We start from the raw sequence: 20,373 nt of genomic DNA on the forward strand, positions 1-20,373 counted from the left end.
TGCTTAATAGCCACAAGAAGAAGGTACAAGATGAAGACGTCTCATTTCCAAGACTAGGGATTACACCAAATATCCCAGAGTCAGAGAGAAAGGGTTTATTGTTGGATTTGAGAGGGTTGGAGGAGGTGGGTTTGGATGAGGTGAATGGGAAGGACTTGTATAGGGGGTGTGTCAAGGTGTTAAATAAAGAGAAATTGAAAAATAGAAAAGACACTCCATGGAGGGTAAAATTGGGAATTGATGACAAGGTAAAGCCAGCATGGAGAGCACTGTACAAACCACCGTTACAAAAGGGTACTGGTGATATGCAATGGAGGGTTTTACATGGCATTATTGCAGTTAATGCTTTTGTATCTGTCATTAACTCAGATGTTGGAGATGGATGTCCTTTTTGTAATATAAGAGAAACCATTTTTCACTGTTTTATGGAGTGTGAGAGGATAAAACCTCTATTAGAAATACTGGAATCTTTGTTTAGAGCTGTAGGTGAGATTTTCAATAACAATGTTTTTATTTTGGGGTTTCAATATAGTAAGCAACAGAAAAGAAAATGTCAACTGTTAAATTTTATTTTGGGACAAGCTAAGATGTCAATTTTTTTGAGTAGGAAACATAAGATAGACACGGGATATGGGAAGGATATAAGATGTGTTTTTAAAGGATTAGTGAAAGCAAGAATAAAAGTGGATTTTGAGTTCTTCTCAGCTGTAAAAGATCTCCCATTGTTTGAGGAGAAGTGGGCATACGAAGGAGCGCTTTGTTTTGTAGAGGAGGGGAAATTATTTTTTGTTGATGAAATAAGTTGAATGTATATGTTCTTTTGTATTTTTATTTTATTTATTTTGTGTAGGAATTACATTTATTGTTTCATTTCGGAAAAGGCAGTGTGTCATTATTTATGTTAACAATTGAGTAGAAAATAAAGGTTTTATAAAAACTCAAAACTCTCTCGGTCGGTCTCTCTCTCGGTCGGTCTCTCTCTCGGTCGGTCTCTCTCTCTCGGTCGGTCTCTCTCGGTCGGTCTCACTCCCGGTCGGTCTCTCTCTCGGTCGGTGGCTCTCTCGGTCGGTCTCTCTCTCGGTCGGTGGTTCTCTCTCGGTCGGTGGCTCTCTCGGTAGGTCTCTCTCTTGGTCTCTCTCTCTCGGTCGGTCTCTCTCGGTCGGTCTCTCTCTCGGTCGGTGGCTCTCTCGGTCGGTCTCTCTCTCGGTCGGTGGCTCTCTCGGTCTCTCGATCTCTCTCTCTCTCTCTCGATCTCTCTCTCTCTCTCTCTCTCTCTCTCTCTCTCTCTCTCTCTCTCTCTCTCTCTCTCTCTCTCTCTCTCTCTCTCTCTCTCTCTCTCTGTCGGTCGGTTGCTCTCTTTCTCTCGGTCTCTCTCTCGGTCTTTCTCTCGGTCTCTCTCTCGGTCTCTCTCTCGGTCTCTCTCTCTCTCCCTCCACTAGTACTGTATTATCACTGTTAATTCATCTCCTCCACTCTGTAGGAACTAAAAGGCAGGAAAGCTAACAGGGCTGACTCTCCTATCAGTGTTTTAGTTTCATACCTTGAAGGGCCTTCAGTCAGTACATTGTGAAAGCACTTGCCTTAAATCTTGTATTATAAATGCACTCTCTGCAACTCTTCTGATAAATATGCCTGGGATTTAGTTATATATTAAGTGCAAATAGGAGAGCTCTTTATCCAGTTTTTACTGTAATGGAAAATAGTCTACATTATCAGGTAGTATCATTTTATTTTGTAGGCAGGCTTTTGTGTGTGTGTGTGTGTGTGTGTGTGTGTGTGTGTGTGTGTGTGTGTGTGTGTGTGTGTGTGTGTGTGTGTGTGTGTGTGTGTGTGTGTGTGTGTGTGTGTGTGTGTGTGTGTGTGTGTGTGTGTGTGTATACAGTATATATGTATGGGGATGGTCTGACTGGCGCTCTGGGAATGGAAAGGATCTGAGAGAGGGAGGGAGGGAGGTTCCCTCACAGAATCACTCAAACTAAATAATGTTCAGTCGTGTTTTTCAAACATTCATAGCCTGTAAAACGGTGTTAGATTGATCCATGTGTCTGAAAATGATTGATGCGAGGAGAACACAGCTTCTCTCAGCCCCAGTAGATTGACAGATCTATTGACCATCATACAATACCTGTTGGCAGTGCCTCCGCAATCAACCCTTTGAGAGAGAGCCCATTGGAGTCCTGTGGCAGTTTCAGCTGCTCTAATGCCATCAGGCTGAGTGGACCTAGACATGATACATGATGATTAGTTCTAGTCATCCCATCTATCAGTGGATTCTAGTGAGCTGTATCCTAAACCCCACTGGGCACCACTTTACAGTGTGTTTTCTCTGGGTCACTGAATATTCAACAGGCCTGAAGCACGGTGTGAGCTGTCGTTCATGACAGATAGAGACACACAGTCTCCACTCATGTCTTAGACTGTGATTACTGAGAGGAACAACCCAGGGTCGTGTTCATTAGGGCACGCAATGGGAAATGTTTTTAAACATTTTGCAAACGGGCAATGAAAATTAGCTTCTTTTTTTATTGGACCCATCCAGGTAGTCCCTCCTTGTTTCAGTCTGTTTTCATCTGTTTTGTGCCTAATGAACACCACCACTGAATATGTATGAGTCCTCTTCACTGGAACCCTGGGAGGGTAAATCAACAAGTCATCAAAGATTGTATCTTTATCAGTAGTGCTCTGTGTGGGCGGAGTAGGCGATCTTGAAGGAGTAGAGCATCTTTGCTGTTTCCCCGGGGAAGGGAAACAGGGGGGTTCAGGCGCATCTCACAGCAACAAGGGATAGTCTGAGACTGTTTTCTGAGCGTCACCATGGGGTTGCCATGGCGTTAGTGATGAATCAGATCTGCGTATTGTTTGTGCTTTGATTTGCTTCATTGTAATGTTGATGTAAGCTTGTGAACAGAGGTGAGATCACAGAGATTGAATAGTTTTATCTTTAGAGGGGAGTCATACTGTAATTTATATATGCCTCCCCTCCCTCGGTACACAGATACACAGGTATACACACTTTAAAGATGTTAATTGATGAGGAGGAACTAGGACGTGTCCCCTGATAGGTTGGATACAGAGATTAACTGAGTTTATTGGTCAGTTTGTTGTGTAACCATGGATATGGAATGGCTCCCGGGAGGGTCTTTAAGAAAAAACTAATTTTGTGAATCAACTGTTTTTGTTCAGGATTTAAAGAGTAAGGTATAAAGGATATGTTTAACATCATGAATACTTACTGTACCTTTTGGTGGCTTTTATTTTATTGACCTAAAACATCTAATCCGGGATTGAATCTGACCGTGCTTGTGGACAATGCACCATTTTAAAGGTCATTTCTGATCAAGCTGACACCTGCAACATTGTACTGTGAAAGCAATCTCCGCGAAAGCAGTAACATTCTTTTAAAAGCTGCATTGTCGGCAACGTGCGGTCGTTCATATTGAATCCCAGGCCTAGTGACAGTAATTCTGCATAACTCAAGATACCAGTTTGGAGATTTCCCAGGACAATGCCCTGTAGAATAGTCACATTGACCTGGGATCGATGGAAGAATAGATGACTTCCCAGAACTGTCTGTGGTATTTAACCTTGCTGTAGCCATGAGCTGAACTTTGCCGTTTGTCACTTTGTGGCTGTAGGATCTTAGAGAACATCCACGTTGAGCTGAGTCACTGATGGCTAAGTCCCAATATCCACACTAGCGTACTACTTAGAATGCATGGTCAATATACAGGTAACTGCCAAAATAATGGAAACACTTGAGGAAATGAAGGATACAAAGTATATTAAAATCAGGTGCTTCCACACAGGTGTGGTAACCTGAGTTAATTAAGCAATTAACATCCCATCATGTATAGGGTCATGTATAAAACTGACCAGTTGCCATTATTTTGGGTACCATGGCTAGAAGAGATCTCAGTGAAGAGGTGTCTCAAAGGAGCATAGTGCTTTAAAGTTTGTGTGTGTGTGTGTGTATTTATGTCTGTCACCAGATATTAACCCAATTGAACACCAGTTATGGGAGATTCTGGAGCAGTGTTTTCCCACCACCATCAACAAAACATCAAATAATGTAATTTGTCGGGGAAGAATGGTGTCGCATCCCTCCAATAGAGTTGCAGACACTTGTAGTATCTATGTCAAGGTGCATTAAAGCTTTTCTGGCTTGTGGTGGCCCAAAGCCCTATTGACACTTGGTGTTCCTTTCTTTTTGCAGTTACATGTACATTGCTTCCTTCACTAAGTGGCATGGAGGTGTTGATCTTGGGGAAGAGCCATGCTGACTGTATGCAGGCTGTTTCTGGAGGGAGGAGTGGAATGTAGTGGAGCTCATCACTAGAGAGCTGGGTTATAGAATAAGGACTGAGAAGATGAGAGAGGGAGAGAGGTATAGGGATAGGTGAGAGGAGGAGAGAAGGAGAGGAGGGAGGGAGAATAATAGGGTTAGGTGAGAGGAGGAGGAGGAGAGGGTGAGGAACCGGGTTAGGTGAGTGGAGGAGGAGAGGGTGAGGAACCAGGTTAGGTGAGAGGAGGAGGAGGAGAGGGAGAAAAACAGGGTTAGGTGAGAGGAGAAGGAGGAGAACAGGGTTAGGTGAGAGGAGGAGGAGGAGTGAGTGAGGAACCGGGTTAGGTGAGTGGAGGAGGAGAGGGTGAGGAACCGGGTTAGGTGAGAGGAGAAGGAAGAGAACAGGGTTAGGTGAGAGGAGAAGGAGGAGAACAAGGTTAGGTAAGAGGAGAAGGAGGAGAACAAGGTTAGGTGAGAGGAGAAGGAGGAGAACAAGGTTAGGTGAGAGGAGAAGGAGGAGAACAAGGTTAGGTGAGAGGAGAAGGAGGAGAACAAGGTTAGGTGAGAGGAGAAGGAGGAGAACAAGGTTAGGTGAGAGGAGAAGGAGGAGAACAAGGTTAGGTGAGAGGAGAAGGAGGAGAACAGGGTTAGGTGAGAGGAGAAGGAGGAGAACAAGGGGGGAGTGGGGTGACAAGGAGATCCTCTGGGGGAACAGACCAACGTTATTAACAAAGGGACCTGGAACACTGCATTATTGATGGAGGGAAGAGGAAGAGAGAAAGGAGAGGTGGACAGGTGGAGGCTATTATGCCATCAGGAAGGAGAGGTGCAAAGGGAAGGATCTCTCCATCTCTCTTCCTGATTAGTAAAGTATGGGGAGAAGTTTCTCACACACTAGCGGAAGCCACTCCTGGAACACATGGAGAGAGAGAGAATGTCATCTACATTTGATTTGGTTACCTAAGCTATTTAAGTACAGTGCATTTGGAAAGTATTCAGACCACTTGACTTATTCCACATTTTGTTACGTTACAGCCTTATTTTAAAATGTATTAAAACCTCTTATGGCTGCAAGCCCGAGGTCGGTACACCTATGACAACATCCCCCCACCCCCCCCACACTGATTAGCATCGCTAGCATAGCGTCACAATTAAATAGTAGCATCTAAATATCATTAAATCACAAGTCCAAGACACCAAATGAAAGATACAGATCTTGTGAATAAAGCCACCATTTCAGATTTTTAAAATGTTTTACAGGGAAGACAAAATATGTAAATCTATTAGCTAACCACGTTAGCAAAAGACACCACTTTTCTAACTCCATCAGTTTCTTACTCCATCAGGTGCTATCACCAATTCGGCCAAATAAAGATATTGATAGCCACTAACCAAGAAAAAACCTCATCAGATGACAGTCTGATAACATATTTATTGTATAGGATAGGTTTTGTTAGAAAAATGTGCATATTTCAGGTATAAATCATAGTTTACAATTGCACCCACCATCACAACTCGACTAGAATAAATACAGAGAGCAACGTGTATTACCTAATTACTAATCATAAAACATTTCTTAAAAATACACAGCTCACAGCAATGGAAAGACACAGATCTTGTGAATTCAGACAATATTTCAGATGTTCTAAGTGTTTTACAGCGAAAACACAATAAATCGTTATATTAGCATACCACATGTGCAAACGTTACCAGAGCATTGATTCAAGCCAAAGAGAGCGATAACGTAATCATCGCCAAAATATATTAATTTTTTCACTAACCTTCTCAGAATTCTTCCGATGACACTCCTGTAACATCATATTACAACATACATATAGAGTTTGTTCGAAAATGTGCATATTTAGCCACAAAAAAACGTGGTTATACAATGACAATACTAGCAAAACTAGCCTGAAAATGTCGGGCGCCATATTTGACAGTGATCTTGTCTCATGATTAACTATTCATAAACTTGACTAAAAAAATATAAGTTGGACAGCTATCGAAAGACAAATTAGTTCTTAATGCAATCGCTGAATTACATTTCTAAAATTATCCTTACTGTGCAATACAGGGTTCGCCAAGCGAAGCTATACCAAAGAAAATGGTGGAATATGCGTTTAACATTTTTCGACAGAACAACGATTTATCATCTTAAATATTTCTTACTATGAGGTGATCTTCCATCAGAATCTTGGGCAATGTATCCTTTCTTGGGTCTAATCTTCTTTTGGTCGAAAGATGTCCTCTTGTCCGTCGAAATGCCCACTAACGTTCGACCGGTACTGGAAACGTGCCCGGCGCTTCAAAGTGCATCACTAAGAATTGCCTCAAAATCGCACTAAACGGATATAAATTGCTATAAAACGGTTTAAATTAACTACCTTATGATGTTTTTAACACCTATAACGAGTAAAAACATGACCGGCGATATATTACTGGCTAAACCCAAGCTTGGAAAAAGAGCAGGTCCAACGTCCATCGTGCGTCAGGCGCAGCAGGAAAAGAACGGTACATCCGGTCTTTGGCCTTTTATACAGGCCCTGATTGCGCAATCGACTCCATTCAAATTGTCACCTCTTACTGACATCTAGAGGAAGGCGTGGGCAGTGTTTGTATCCTCATAGGATTTACAGGGACTTTAAAACTGACCTGGGACCAGAGGCCAACATTTCTGAAATCTCACTCCATATCAGGAAAAGTGCTGTAGAATGAGTTCTGTTCCACTCAGAGACATAATTCAAACGGCTATAGAAACTAGAGAGTGTTTTCTATCCAATAATAACAATAATATGCATATTGTACGAGCAAGAATTGAGTACGAGGCCGTTTGAAATGGGCACCTTAAACAGAGCTACTCAATACTGCCCCTGCAGCCATAAAAAGTTAAATAAAACATTTTCCTCATCAATCTACACACAATACTCCATAATGACAGTGAAAATAGGTTTTTAGAAATTTTAGCAAATGTATTAAAATACATAAGTATTCAAACCCTTTGCTATGAGACTTGAAATTGAGCTCAGGTGCATCCTGTTTCCATTGATCATGCTTGAGATGTTTCTACAACTTGATTGGAGTCCATCTGTGATGTCAATCAATTGATTGGACATGATTTGGAAAGGCACACACCTGTCTATATAAGGTCCCACAGTTGACAGTGCATTTCAGAGCAAATACCAAGCTATGCGGTCGAAGGAATTGTCCGTAGAGCTCTGAGACAGGATTGTGTCGAGGCACTGGGGAAGGGTTCCAAAAAATGTATGCAGAATTGAAGGTCCCCAGGAACTCAGTGCCTCCATCAATCTTAAATGGAAGAAGACTCTTCCTAGAGCTGGCCGCCCTGCTAAACTGAGCAATCGGGGGAGAAGGGCCTTGGTCAGGGAGGTGACCAAGAACCCGATGGTCTGACAGAGCTCCAGAGTTCTTCTGTGGAGATGGGAGAACCTTCTGGAAAGACAACCATCTCTGCAGCGCTCCACCAATCAGGCCTTTATGGTAGAGTGGCTAGATGGAAGCCACTCCTCAGTAAAAGACACGACAGCCCGCTTGGAGTTAAAGGACTCTCAGACCATGAGAAACAAGATTCTCTGGTCTGATGAAACCAAGATTGAACTCTTTGGTCTGAATGCCAAGCGTTACATCTGGAGGAAACCTGGCACCATCCCTACGGTGAAGCATGGTGGTTGCAGCATCATGCTGTAGGGATGTTTTTCAGTGGCAGGGACTGATGCTCTCCATCCAACCTGATAGAGCTTGAGAATGGGAGAAACTGCCCAAATACAGGTGTGCCAAGCTTGTATCGTCATACCCAAGAAGACTCTAAACTGTAATCGCTGCCCACAGTGCTTCAACAAAGTACTGAGTAAAGGGTCTGAATAATTAATTAGCAAAAATGTCAAAAATCCAGTTTTTGCTTTGTCATTATAGGGTACAGTATGGTGTGTAGATTGATGAGGGGAAAGAACAATTTAATATATTTTAGAACATGAATGTAACATACCAAAATGTGGAAGAATTCAAGGGGTCTGAATCCTTTCTGAATGCACTGTGTCTCATTAATGACCATGTGTTCCTGCTTTCTTTTCCAGAATAAAGTGCTGAACATTGACAGACTGAAGGTGAAACTTCAGGTAAGAGCCTTATAATGGATTCTATCATCTGTCCTTATTTCTCAATCCTCATCAGTGTGATGCCCAAACTATACAGCCCCTGTTACCCCATCAGGTGTAGCGTGTGTTTGTGTGTGAATTCCCATCTCTCCTACAGTGATGTATCAGGGTTATCACCACAGATTAAATGCATAATCAATAACCTCATTTTTTTGTCTAAATAATTTATAAAAACAATTAGGATTCAGTAGTTATATCTCCATGAATCTTCTACACTAAGCCCAATGTTCTCCTGACCCCAGTCACTCACTACCCAGGCTCTCTGTTTCTCTGTCTGTGTGTCTTTCTCTTTCCCTCTCTCTCCCTTTCCCTCTCTCTCCCTTTCTCTCTTTCCCTCTGTCTCTCTCTCTCATCCTCCTCTCTCTCAATTCAATTTAAGAAGCTTTATTGGCATGGGAAGCATATGTTTACATTGCCAAAGCCAGTACATTGGATTTTTTTTTTTTTTTGTGGGCAGTGTGCACATAGCCTGTCTTCTCTTGAGAGCCAGGTCTGCCTTCGGCGGCCTTTCTCAATAGCAAGGCTATGTTCACTGAGGTTGTACATAGTCAAAGATTTAGTTTATATTAATGTTTCTAGCACTAGTTTATATTCATGAGTATGGGGGGGGAGTAGAAACCGTATTAAAGCTTTCAGTACCTGTATGATGTGGGTGGGATGGAGACAGAAAGGAAGAGAAGGAAAGAAAAACACAGATCAACTGAAAACTCAAATACACAGAGCCAGCCACCGTGGATTGAAATTCCACTGCACAAAAAAATGGCTTTTAAAATGTTTTTCATTTATAAACCAACATGAGGGTCGAGGGATGCAACCACCTAGCAAGCAAACCCCTGGAGTGGAAACGTGTTGTGATGGTAGCCTCGGGGGGGCAGTGCCAGTGGTGATGTAATGGGCAACGGTAGCAAATGCTGGAGGAGATTGAGAGGCATAATTAGCAGAAATTCCACGGAGGTTGGACGAATGGGGTGACAGGGCAGAGGCAACCACTAGTTTATATTCATGAGTATGACCTGATGCCTTATGCCCGCTTCGCCTACCTGCACAGTATGCTGGGAAGTCACTAAGACGCCATATTCCTTATCGAGTATTCCCCCCAGTTTGAATACTAGTTCAAAACTTTCCTAACATCAATTCTAAATTGGTCCTCTACCCCCTACTTTAAGTTATGTGAGAGCTACAGTGAATGCCATTTGAATTTTTGTTTGTGAGACTTTAAATCTATGTCTTACCTCAAAGGAGCTTTAAGTAAAGCAATGAAACAGTGGTAGTGAAATGATTCATTCCTATAGAGGTGAATCCTAACTTCCCATTGACATCACTGCAAGAGTCAGTGACAATTTGACTTGAGAACTTAGAATTCACCCCAATGGGAAATTATACATTTACCTTAAATAATAATAGTTCTTCTTCTTTCTCCAGATCTGGGACACAGCTGGACAGGAGCGTTTCCGCAGCGTCACACACGCCTACTACCGTGACGCCAATGGTGAGACAGACACACACTTCCTCTTTTTCTCTCTCACACACCCAGACAAACACACACTTGTGTGATTCTGTCTCAGTACCGCTCCAGCTGCTGTGGTGACAGAAACAAGAGGGATTCTCTCCCTCATTAAGAAACAAGCTGCATTATACGTTACTTAAAGTGCTGCTTAGTAGGCTGAGTTTCATAACATTTAAATGCAGATTAGGATGATATGTAAATTAGCTGAATAAAATGTATGGTTCACTTATTTGTGTACATGTCTGTGAGCATGCAATTTGATTATTACCATTTGTCTTGAATGCGTGATTGTCTTTAAATTAATCCACTTTTTTTTCATTTTTATTCTGGGTGGATAGGTGGGTGGGTGGATAGGTGGATGGGTGGATGGGTGGGTGGATAGATGGCATGTTCACATGGTGCATGTTTCTAACATTTCCAGTCTCCTTAAAGGCATGTGTTCGCCTTGATTCCGTCTTATTTAGCAACATTTGAAACAGTTTTTTACATCGGATAAATGCCGCGACACAGAGCTACAAAATTGTATATTATTCACTGCATATAAGGAACAATTGGAAAGTAGTTCTGCTTTGAATGTTAATAAACTTGTAACCTCACTTTTGAATGTTTTGGTACCTACTGGAGAGCTCTTCTTTGTCTACACCCATTCAGCATCGTTCACACCCTCTTAAGCTTTAGCTCCACCCATCTCTTTAAGGGTTGATCTGAGTATTCTGTCCTAACAACATCAGTCAAGCACCCAAGCTAACTGGCTAGCAGTTGTCGCAGTGACATTCTATTAAAATGGACACTTGCATAGTGGAGTCTATTGTTAAGACATGTAGCTAGCTAGCTAAACAATTAACCATAATCACAACTCAGGACGTTACTACTAGGTTCAATGTTAGCTAGCTAACATTAGGCTATAACAAGCAAAGCAAATGGCTCTGAGATACGAATAATAAGATCATACATGTAACATTGGGGCGGCAAGTAGCCTAGTGGTTAGAGTGTTGGACTAGTAACTGAAAGGTTGCAAGATCGAATCCCCGAGCTGACAAGGTAAAAAGCTGTCGTTCTGACCCTGAACAAGGCAGTTAACCCACTGTTCCTAGGCCATCATTGAAAATATGAATTTGTTCTTAACTGACTTGCATAGTTAAATAAAGAAAAAATAATTTAGCTAGCTAGCTAACAGTACACTTTAACTTGGAATGAAAAGACTATGTCAAAATTAGAAACGTGTAATATCTGAAAATGTAGATAGCTAGACTATCTTACCCGTGGTCTGAAATCGGAGTAGCTAGCCAGAGAGGATTTACCAGTGACATTCTATTTTGTTGTAGCTAGCTAGCTACCGACCACTGGTGCCACTGGTGTCCACTCCAGGTGGTATTGGAATGGTTTTAAAAAGAGAAAGTCCTCTCCTCCGGCTAGCCAGATTGACATCAATCTCCACTAAAGCAGTACCGGGCTGGACCAGCCTGTTCAGCAGGGAAACAGACAGAGAGCATGCTGACCTGTCCTCTCTAGAGGCTTTATTAGAACAAAAGGTATTATATTCATCATGGAAAAGGTTACGTTTAGATATGGACATCATCATTGTCATCATCAACAGCAATGTCTCTTTCATCTTCATGTCCTTATCATTATTCATGGTCATCATCATCAGCATCATCATAATATTCATCATCATATTTGTCTTCTTCCTTCATCATTATCACCACTATCATCATTATCATGCGGGTGTGTGGGTGTGTGTGTCTGGCTCCCGTGTAGTTCAGTTGGTAGAGCATGGCACTTGTAACGCCAGGGTTGTGGGTTTGATACCCACGGGGGACCAATACAAAAACTTATGGACTCAATACTGTAAGTTGCTCTGGATAAGAGCTTCTGCTAGAGTAAGTGACTAAAATGTATGCTCCAGCTCTCCACTCAGCCATTTGATCAGTTATGTGGGGTGTGTGTTGTAGCCTCTACACCCTGTCACATAAACACTTCATCCACATCAACTGAATGTGGTTATAAACCCAAAGCTTTTGCTTTTGATATGGTTCCCTGGGACGTTTCTGTAACCCAAACAACTCCTCAGCTACCCTGCGAGATAGGAAGTCAGTGTACTGCAGCCCAAATAGCACCCTATTCCCTATGTAGTGCACTACATTTGACCAGCTCCCATAGGGCTATGGTCAAAAGTAGTGTACTACATAGGGAAGATGTTGCCATTTGCGTCGCATCCAGTTCCTTTTGAAGTCAACGAGGCGCAGACATTAGTCGAGGGACTGCTTCAGTGATTTCTACAGCTTTAGTAAAGCAAAGACAGTCAAACCCCTGGCAGCCAGTCACTGCCTCCCACAGCTCAGCAGATCTCACTGAAATTCTCAGCAACAGCAAAGAGTTCTACTGTACCACTTCACTTTTTCAGCGCTGAGATTATTGTGCGCAGTGCATAAAACGTTTTCCAAAAATAATAAATCACACTCTCTCGCTCTCTCACTCACTCATTCACTCACACACTCTCTCTCTCTCTCTCTCTATATATATATCCTCCTCTCTCTATATATATATTATTATCTTTCTCCTCCTCTCTCTCCGTTCTCTCCCTTTGAGGAGAACCCTGTCTGGCAATCAGACAGATAAGAGAGACAGGACATCAACCAGAAACAAATAGCCCAGTGGAGAGACACTACTATAGCCTAGCCTACACTCGCTCTACTTAGACAGGGATTTATGTGGAAGTGGCTAAATTAATCATCCTGGTTTTTAGATGGTGAATAGCCTGGTCCCAGATCTGTTTGTGTTGTCTTGCCAGCTCCAAAACAATGACCTCAGGAAATAGCAAGACAGCACAAACAGGTCTGAGATAAAGCTAGAGAGAGAACACACACTCCCCTCCTCTGTTTTTTCTATAACTCTAATCTTTCATCTTTCCCTAATTGTTTACCATCCTACAGAAATCTACAGTCATTGCTCAGAGAGAGAGAGTAATTTAATATTCTCCCATATCTTTTGGGTGAAATATCACAGCAGCAAGATTTGTGAGCTGTTGTCACAAGAAAAGGGCAACCAGTGAAGAACAAACACCATTGTAAATACAACCCATATTTATTTATTTTCACTTTTGTAGTTGAACTATTTGCACATCGTTACAACACTGTATATAGAAATAATATGACATTTGAAATGTCGTTATTCTTTTGGAACTTTTGTGTAATATTTGCTGTTCATTTTTTGTGTGTTTATTTCACTTTTGTATATTATCTATTTCACTTGCTTTGGCAATGTAAACATATGTTTCCCGTGTCAATAAATCCCCTTAAATCGGAGACAGAGGGGGAGAGAGAGATTTGGGAAAAAGACCGTCCTCTCCTCGACTCCTCCGTCCTCTCTCTCGGAGTGGCAGCACACTCAGCCACAGAGGAGCATGATAAATGAAATGTGCTGTTATCTGTGGATGTTCCTGTAGGAAGGAGAGCTGTGGGTAGACTGGGTATAGGCTAGGCTGGTGTGTTCCGCATGGTGATCAGTGTAGGGTGTTGTGGAGTTTGGTGATTTACAACTTAGAGAGGGAGGGGTGGGATGAAGAGTGGGAGGGGTGTATTATTTTAGGGACATAGTTATGGATGTATTCTGTGGCGAGAGAGTGTGTGTGCGCGCGCCTACCTCCATCTCTCAGTATCTCTATTGTCTTGTCTTGACTATCATTAATGTGATGTCGATTGTTTTAACAAATCTATTAAATATGTTTAATTATTATGATAATTAAATTAATCCCGCAACAATTAACTCATTCACAATCTTGGGGCACCACGGAAAAAGTTTATTTAACGAGTTACTGTTTTCCGAATTAACTCTTAAAGATATAAATATCTCTTACATTGTCACCAATCAAACATTAATTAATTGTTTTTCTTCTATCAGTCTCATTCCGAATGTCGCAAACTCTTGGATATCTGCACGAACCCTAGCATAAATGATGAATCAGTGATATACCAATTGGCTTAATTATTTATTTACTAACTAACTAAATAATCACACAGAAGTGCGTAAACACGGCCATCTTCTCCTCTGCGGGAGAGAGAGGGCGCTGTAGAGCGGACCCACTGTAACCTGATCCTTCAGATTCTCATCTCTACCTCCATCTCTCAGTATCTCTCTCTTTTCAACTCTACCTCCAACTCTCACTATCTCTCCTCATCTCTACCTCCATCTCTCAGTATCTCTCTCTTCTCAACTCTACCTCCATCTCTCAGTATCTATCTCTTTTCAACTCTACCTCCATCTCTCACTATCTCTCCTCATCTCTACCTCCATCTCTCAGTATCTCTCTCTTCTCAACTCTACCTCCATCTCTCAGTATCTATCTCTTTTCAACTCTACCTCCAACTCTCACTATCTCTCCTCATCTCTACCTCCATCTCTCAGTATCTCTCTCTTTTCAACTCTACCTCCATCTCTCACTATCTCTCTTCTCATCTCTCTTCTCATCTCTACCTCCATCTCTCTTCTCATCTCTACCTCCATGTCTCTTCTCAACTCTACCTCCATCTCTCACTATCTCTCTCTTTTCAACTCTACCTCCATCTTTCACTATCTCTCTCTTCTCAACTCTACCTCCATCTCTCACTATCTCTCTTCTCATCTCTCTTCTCATCTCTACCTCCATCTCTCTTCTCATCTCTACCTCCATGTCTCTTCTCAACTCTACCTCCATCTCTCACTATCTCTCTTTTCTCAACTCTACCTCCATCTCTCACTATCGCTCTCTTCTCATCTCTACCTCCATCTCTCTCTCAGTATATCTCTCTTCTCAACTCTACCTCCATCTCTCTCTCTCACTATCTCTCTCTTCTCAACTCTACCTCCATCTCTCTCTCTCACTATCTCTCTCTTCTCAACTCTACCTCCATCTCTCTCTCTCACTATCTCTCTCTTCTCAACTCTACCTCCATCTCTCTCTCTCACTATCTCTCTCTTCTCAACTCTACCTCCATCTCTCTCGCTCACTATCTCTCTCTTCTCAACTCTACCTCCATCTCTCTCGCTCACTATCTCTCTCTTCTCAACTCTACCTCCATCTTTCCCGCTCACTATCTCTCTCTTCTCAACTCTACCTCCATCTCTCTCGCTCACTATCTCTCTCTTCTCAACTCTACCTCCATCTCTCTCGCTCACTATCCCTCTCTTCTCAACTCTACCTCCATCTCTCTCGCTCACTATCCCTCTCTTCTCAACTCTACCTCCATCTCTCTCGCTCACTATCTCTCTCTTCTCAACTCTACCTCCATCTCTCTCGCTCACTATCTCTCTTCTCAACTCTACCTCCATCTCTCTCGCTCACTATCTCTCTCTTCTCAACTCTACCTTCATCTCTCTCGCTCACTATCTCTCTCTTCTCAACTCTACCTCCATCTCTCACTATCTCTCTTCTCAACTCTACCTCACCATCTCTCACTATCTCTCTTCTCAACTCTACCTCACCATCTCTCACTATCTCTCTCTTCTCAACTCTACCTCCATCTCAACTCTACATCACTATCTGTCTCTTCTCAACTACCTCCATCTCAACTCTACATCACTATCTGTCTCTTCTCAACTACCTCCATCTCAACTCTACCTCACTATCTGTCTCTTCTCAACTCTACCTCCATCTCAAACTCACTATCTCTCTCTTCTCAACTCTACCATCTCTCTCTTCTCATCTCTCCACCTACCTCCAGGTGTTGTCTGAATCAGTTTAATATCACACTGTCTGGATCAGTTTAATGGTTAACTATATATCACACTGTCTGGATCAGTTTAATGGTTAACTATATATCACACTGTTTGGATCAGTTTAATGGGTAACTATATATCACACTGTCTGGATCAGTTTAATGGGGACCGATCTATCACACTGTCTGTGGATCATCTATCATATAAACAGGAGCATATGATATGTTTGTTAGGTCTTTTGAAATATGTATTGTGTAAGAATTGCTTGTCATAAAGGATATATCTGAAAAGGAATGTTTACACATTTATAGGCCTTGTCCTCTCTGAGCCTGGGCAGGCTGACTGGCTGTGTAGGGCAGGCTTGTCTTAATCAGGCCCGCAGAGAGCAAGAAGGAGAATGTACTCTGTGTTATGTGCCCTCCTCAATAAAAATGAATAAAGGAACTCAGTCAACCGGGAACTAATTGGGAAGCCACAGGTCCAAGAGGCTAAGCCTAAAGGACAAATTGGAGCGTTAGCCAAGAATTAGTTTCAAATTAACCCTTTGTTGTCAATGGGTTCTGCCAGGCCTGCTACTTCACTAACATTTACTTTTGCTCTCTCCCACTTCTTCTCTCTCTCTCTCCTCTCTCTCTCTATCTTTCTTGCTCCCGTCTCTCTCTCTTTCGCTCTCTCTCTCTCTCTCTTAGCTCTCCTGCTGCTGTATGACGTGACCAACAGAACATCTTTTGACAACATCAAGGTAGGACTCTCCATTTATCTTCTTCTTTTCTCTTCCCACCTCTTTTTTTGTTCTAATAAGCCCTGAAAATAGCCTGTAATAAGCTGTTTGATAATGGAGAAAATATGTCTGTCTCTCAAGTGTCATTTTGTAACAAAGCCATAACAGTGTAATGATATATCATTATATTGCGCGTGGGAGGGATGTCATTTCTTTATCTGCTGCTGCTGCACCTGTCAGCAATAGGGAGGGAGGGAGAGGGGGAGAGATTGTACCCCTGTGTGTGTGATTGACAGTGTAGCTTTAGCCCTTGGGGGGCTGTTAGTCCCGGCTGTCTGTGTGACTCTGTCTCCCTATAGGCTGCCTCAAGGACCATCCGTCTGTCTGTCTGTCTTTCTGTCCGTCCGTCTCCCAGCCTGCCTATCTCTTGTTCTCCTCATCCCCAGAGCTCTCAGGGGAGCCTCTAACAGTGTGCTGATGGCCACTGAACGGATGTGGCTCACAGGGCGTGTTTCTGTCACTTTGTGGTGTTGCCTCAGACCTGTGATTAGTGATTCTACGAGATGGAAAAATCAGGTGTTCTGTCTACTCACCACATACCTTGTGCTATTCACTTTCAAGTTTGATGTTTTTTCTAACGTGAAATGTTTTTAGGGAAGCCTATGCAATTTTCTGAAAAGATATGGTAAAGTTTTACACCAAAGCATCAACACTTGTGGCAATCATTGGTACATTGATTTGTATTCATTGTTTCCCTTACACCTCATGCCCATGAACTGGACCTGCTGCCTACCAGACCTGGGTTCAAATACTATTTGAAATAATAGTATTAATAAGATGTGTTTGATTGAGCTTGTCTGTTGCAATGGAACCAAAAGAGATGTCCCATGTTAACCCCGCCCACCTGGTACTCCAGACAGGCAAAGGCAAACGCTCAAAGTATTTTAAAGATTTGAAATAGTATTTGAACCCAGGTATGATGCGTACACTACATTACAGTACAAAGCCTAACTTGAGAAGTGCACACTTAACTTAAAACCCCTTAGAGTTGATTTGACCCACTGTTGCATCAATTGAAGTTGCATAACAAAAAATCCCCATCAAAATATGTCAGTTTAAGCTAGAGATATCTGTCTTTTTGCATTGGATGTGTTTCAATCTGAGGTGGATGGTGGCAGAGCTAGAGGGGTGTTTGTCAGACCATGAGACATCCCAAAAATCTGTCTTCTCACGTAAATGTCTGTAGCGTCCGAACGGTTTGACCTACAAACTAGGACCCCTATATGGAAAGATGAGACTCACGAACATGATGTGTTCTCCGATTTGCTCTATGACCCCCATAAGTGTCAGGAGTCTCGTCTGAAGTCGGTATCGTCTGAAGTCGATGTGCCAACTTCTGTTTGCCAACTTCTGTTTGGCCCTCAACCATTTGGGCTACAAACTAATGGGACCCCACAAGTGTCACGGGACTCGTCGGAAGGTAACCGGTACCGGTTTTAAATAAAACAATGGTAGTATGAAGGTAGTTTTGTACCTACCCAAAAAAAGGAGGTTAAATATGTGTAAAAATATCTATAACACAAAATATTTCCTGAGCTTTCTTATATCTCGTAGATATAGGACATACACTTCAAATCCTTTTTGCCATTCATAAATGCCTTATTCAATGCGCAGTAAAGGCCAAAATCTATATTTTATCAAATAATTGCTTCATATTTATCATCATATATATATATATATACGTAAAGGGGTCCTAAAATTAAAAAATCAAATAGCGAAATAGTCCATAGTATAGCCATCCTAAAACAATTCCATATGTCAGCTTAGCACCCCTCCCACCTCCAACATCTTTGACTCTAAAGAAATGACATGTTAATCATGCATTCATGCCAATGGAAGATTTGCTTAAACTCTATTTACATGTAAGTCCCTCAAGTTAAGATTTCAGGCCTGTTTTCAACTAATGTGTTCAACTTAAATGAAACTGAACACAATGAGCAGGATGGGATGGCTGTAGCCAAGATATGTCTGTTAGCTCTGGATGAAGAATGGTTTGGCCTCCTGGCAGCAGGAACACTGGTCCCAGATAACAGGATGAAGGAACACTGGTCCCAGATAACAGGATGAAGAATGGTTTGGCCTCCTGGCAGCAGGGACACTGGTCCCAGATAACAGGATGAAGAATGGTTTGGCCTCCTGGCAGCAGGAACACTGGTCCCAGATAACAGGATGAAGAATGGTTTGGCCTCCTGGCAGCAGCAGGAACACTGGTCCCAGATAACAGGATGAAGAATGGTTTGGCCTCCTGGCAGCAGCAGGAACACTGGTCCCAGATAACAGGATGAAGAATGGTTTGGCCTCCTGGTAGCAGCAACACTGGTCTCAGATAACAGGATGAAGAATGGTTTGGCCTCCTGGTAGCAGCAGCAGGAACACTGGTCCCAGATAACAGGATGAAGAATGGTTTGGCCTCTTGGCAGCAGGAACACTGGTCCCAGATAACAGGATGAAGAATGGTTTGGCCTCCTGGCAGCAGGAACACTGGTCCCAGATAACAGGATGAAGAATGGTTTGGCCTCCTGGCAGCAGCAGGAACACTGGTCCCAGATAACAGGATGAAGAATGGTTTGGCCTCCTGGCAGCAGCAGGAACACTGGTCCCAGATAACAGGATGAAGAATGGTTTGGCCTCCTGGCAGCAGCAGGAACACTGGTCCCAGATAACAGGATGAAGAATGGTTTGGCCTCCTGGCAGCAGCAGCAACACTGGTCTCAGATAACAGGATGAAGAATGGTTTGGCCTCCTGGCAGCAGCAGGAACACTGGTCCCAGATAACAGGATGAAGAATGGTTTGGCCTCCTGGCAGCAGGAACACTGGTCCCAGATAACAAGATGAAGAATAGCGTAGATAAGAATTACCCAACCACTCACAAAGAAGACATTCATTATCTATGAGTTATGTGATTTATTGCATTGCAGTCCAAGTCCCGTTTTTCTGGTGTATGAAGTAGGGTTCTAAAATGTCGGTATCTTTCCCAAAATTCCCAGGTTTTACAGAATTCCAGATAGGAGGATTATTCTCGCCTGATTCCAGGAATGTTTCAACCAGGACATCTGGAAAGCCTGGACATTTTGGGAAAGAGTAATTTTGCAACCCCAGTGTGAATTAGACATGAAGGATTGTATAGTTCGTACCAGTGGGATCTTACTGGTCAAAATAACTACTATAAGGTGGGTTTTATAGGCTTGTGTGCTGCTTACAAATATAATAAAGAGCTTGCATTTCTGTAGTGTCCCATGCCTCTATGTTTGTCCCATCACTTGCTATAGCTTCATTAAAGGACTCTTCTTCAAAGGGCTCTCTTACTGTACATGCTATCTTGCATGGGAAGGCAATTTGGTTCATAATGCCAATGGCTACCGAAATCTCACCACCCACTGAAATAAATGTCTTTTTTTATTGCGAGTCTTTTTAAAATTCCTTATTTTTATGAGAAATATTTTCTCCAAGCCTCGTGAAAGGGTGTTTAGAATGGGACATGGGAAGAAACTTTAACAATTCTATCATCATTTCTACAATGTGTGAACTTGTGTCAGGGCCAGGGCAGAACCATGGGCTGAGCCGTGAAAGTGAATAACGGAATGGAGTGGAATAGAGATGACAGTTAGAGAAGTGCAGAGAGTTGGGAAGCAAGAGAGTGAGAGGATGAAGGGGGGAGGGATGAGAGAGGGAAAGAGTGTGAGAGAGGAGAGAGAGATCCGCATATGGTGTGATAATAGCAGGCTCATGCTTCACCCATTTTCTGACAGACACTACCAGCCCAGTACTCACTTTAGAACTACACTCTTAGAAAAAAGGGTTCCAAAAGGGTTCTTCGGCTGTCCCCATAGGATAACCCTTTTTGGTTCCAGGTAGAACTTCCATGAAGAACTGTCAGTGGAAAGGGTTTAACATGGAACCCAAAAGGGTTCTACCTGGAACCAAAAGGGTTTTTCA

At 42.5% G+C, this 20,373-nt stretch overlaps 1 protein-coding gene across 1 annotated transcript in view; it reads left to right on the forward strand.

Annotated features, from left to right (window-relative positions):
• Nucleotides 1–16,397, forward strand: part of LOC120040481 (ras-related protein Rab-26-like) — a gene marked incomplete at its 3' end in the record, with an annotated part of 70,198 nt that extends 53,801 nt beyond the window's left edge. The window contains exons 3-5 of the mRNA XM_038985619.1: nucleotides 8,374–8,415; nucleotides 9,877–9,943; nucleotides 16,345–16,397. Coding sequence (XP_038841547.1) covers nucleotides 8,374–8,415; nucleotides 9,877–9,943; nucleotides 16,345–16,397 — 162 coding nt within the window. The remainder of the gene's footprint in view (nucleotides 1–8,373; nucleotides 8,416–9,876; nucleotides 9,944–16,344) is intronic.
• Between the last annotated feature and the right edge of the window lie 3,976 nt (nucleotides 16,398–20,373).

Source organism: Salvelinus namaycush, unplaced genomic scaffold (genome assembly GCF_016432855.1).
Source record: "Salvelinus namaycush isolate Seneca unplaced genomic scaffold, SaNama_1.0 Scaffold357, whole genome shotgun sequence".
NCBI lineage: Eukaryota > Metazoa > Chordata > Actinopteri > Salmoniformes > Salmonidae > Salvelinus > Salvelinus namaycush.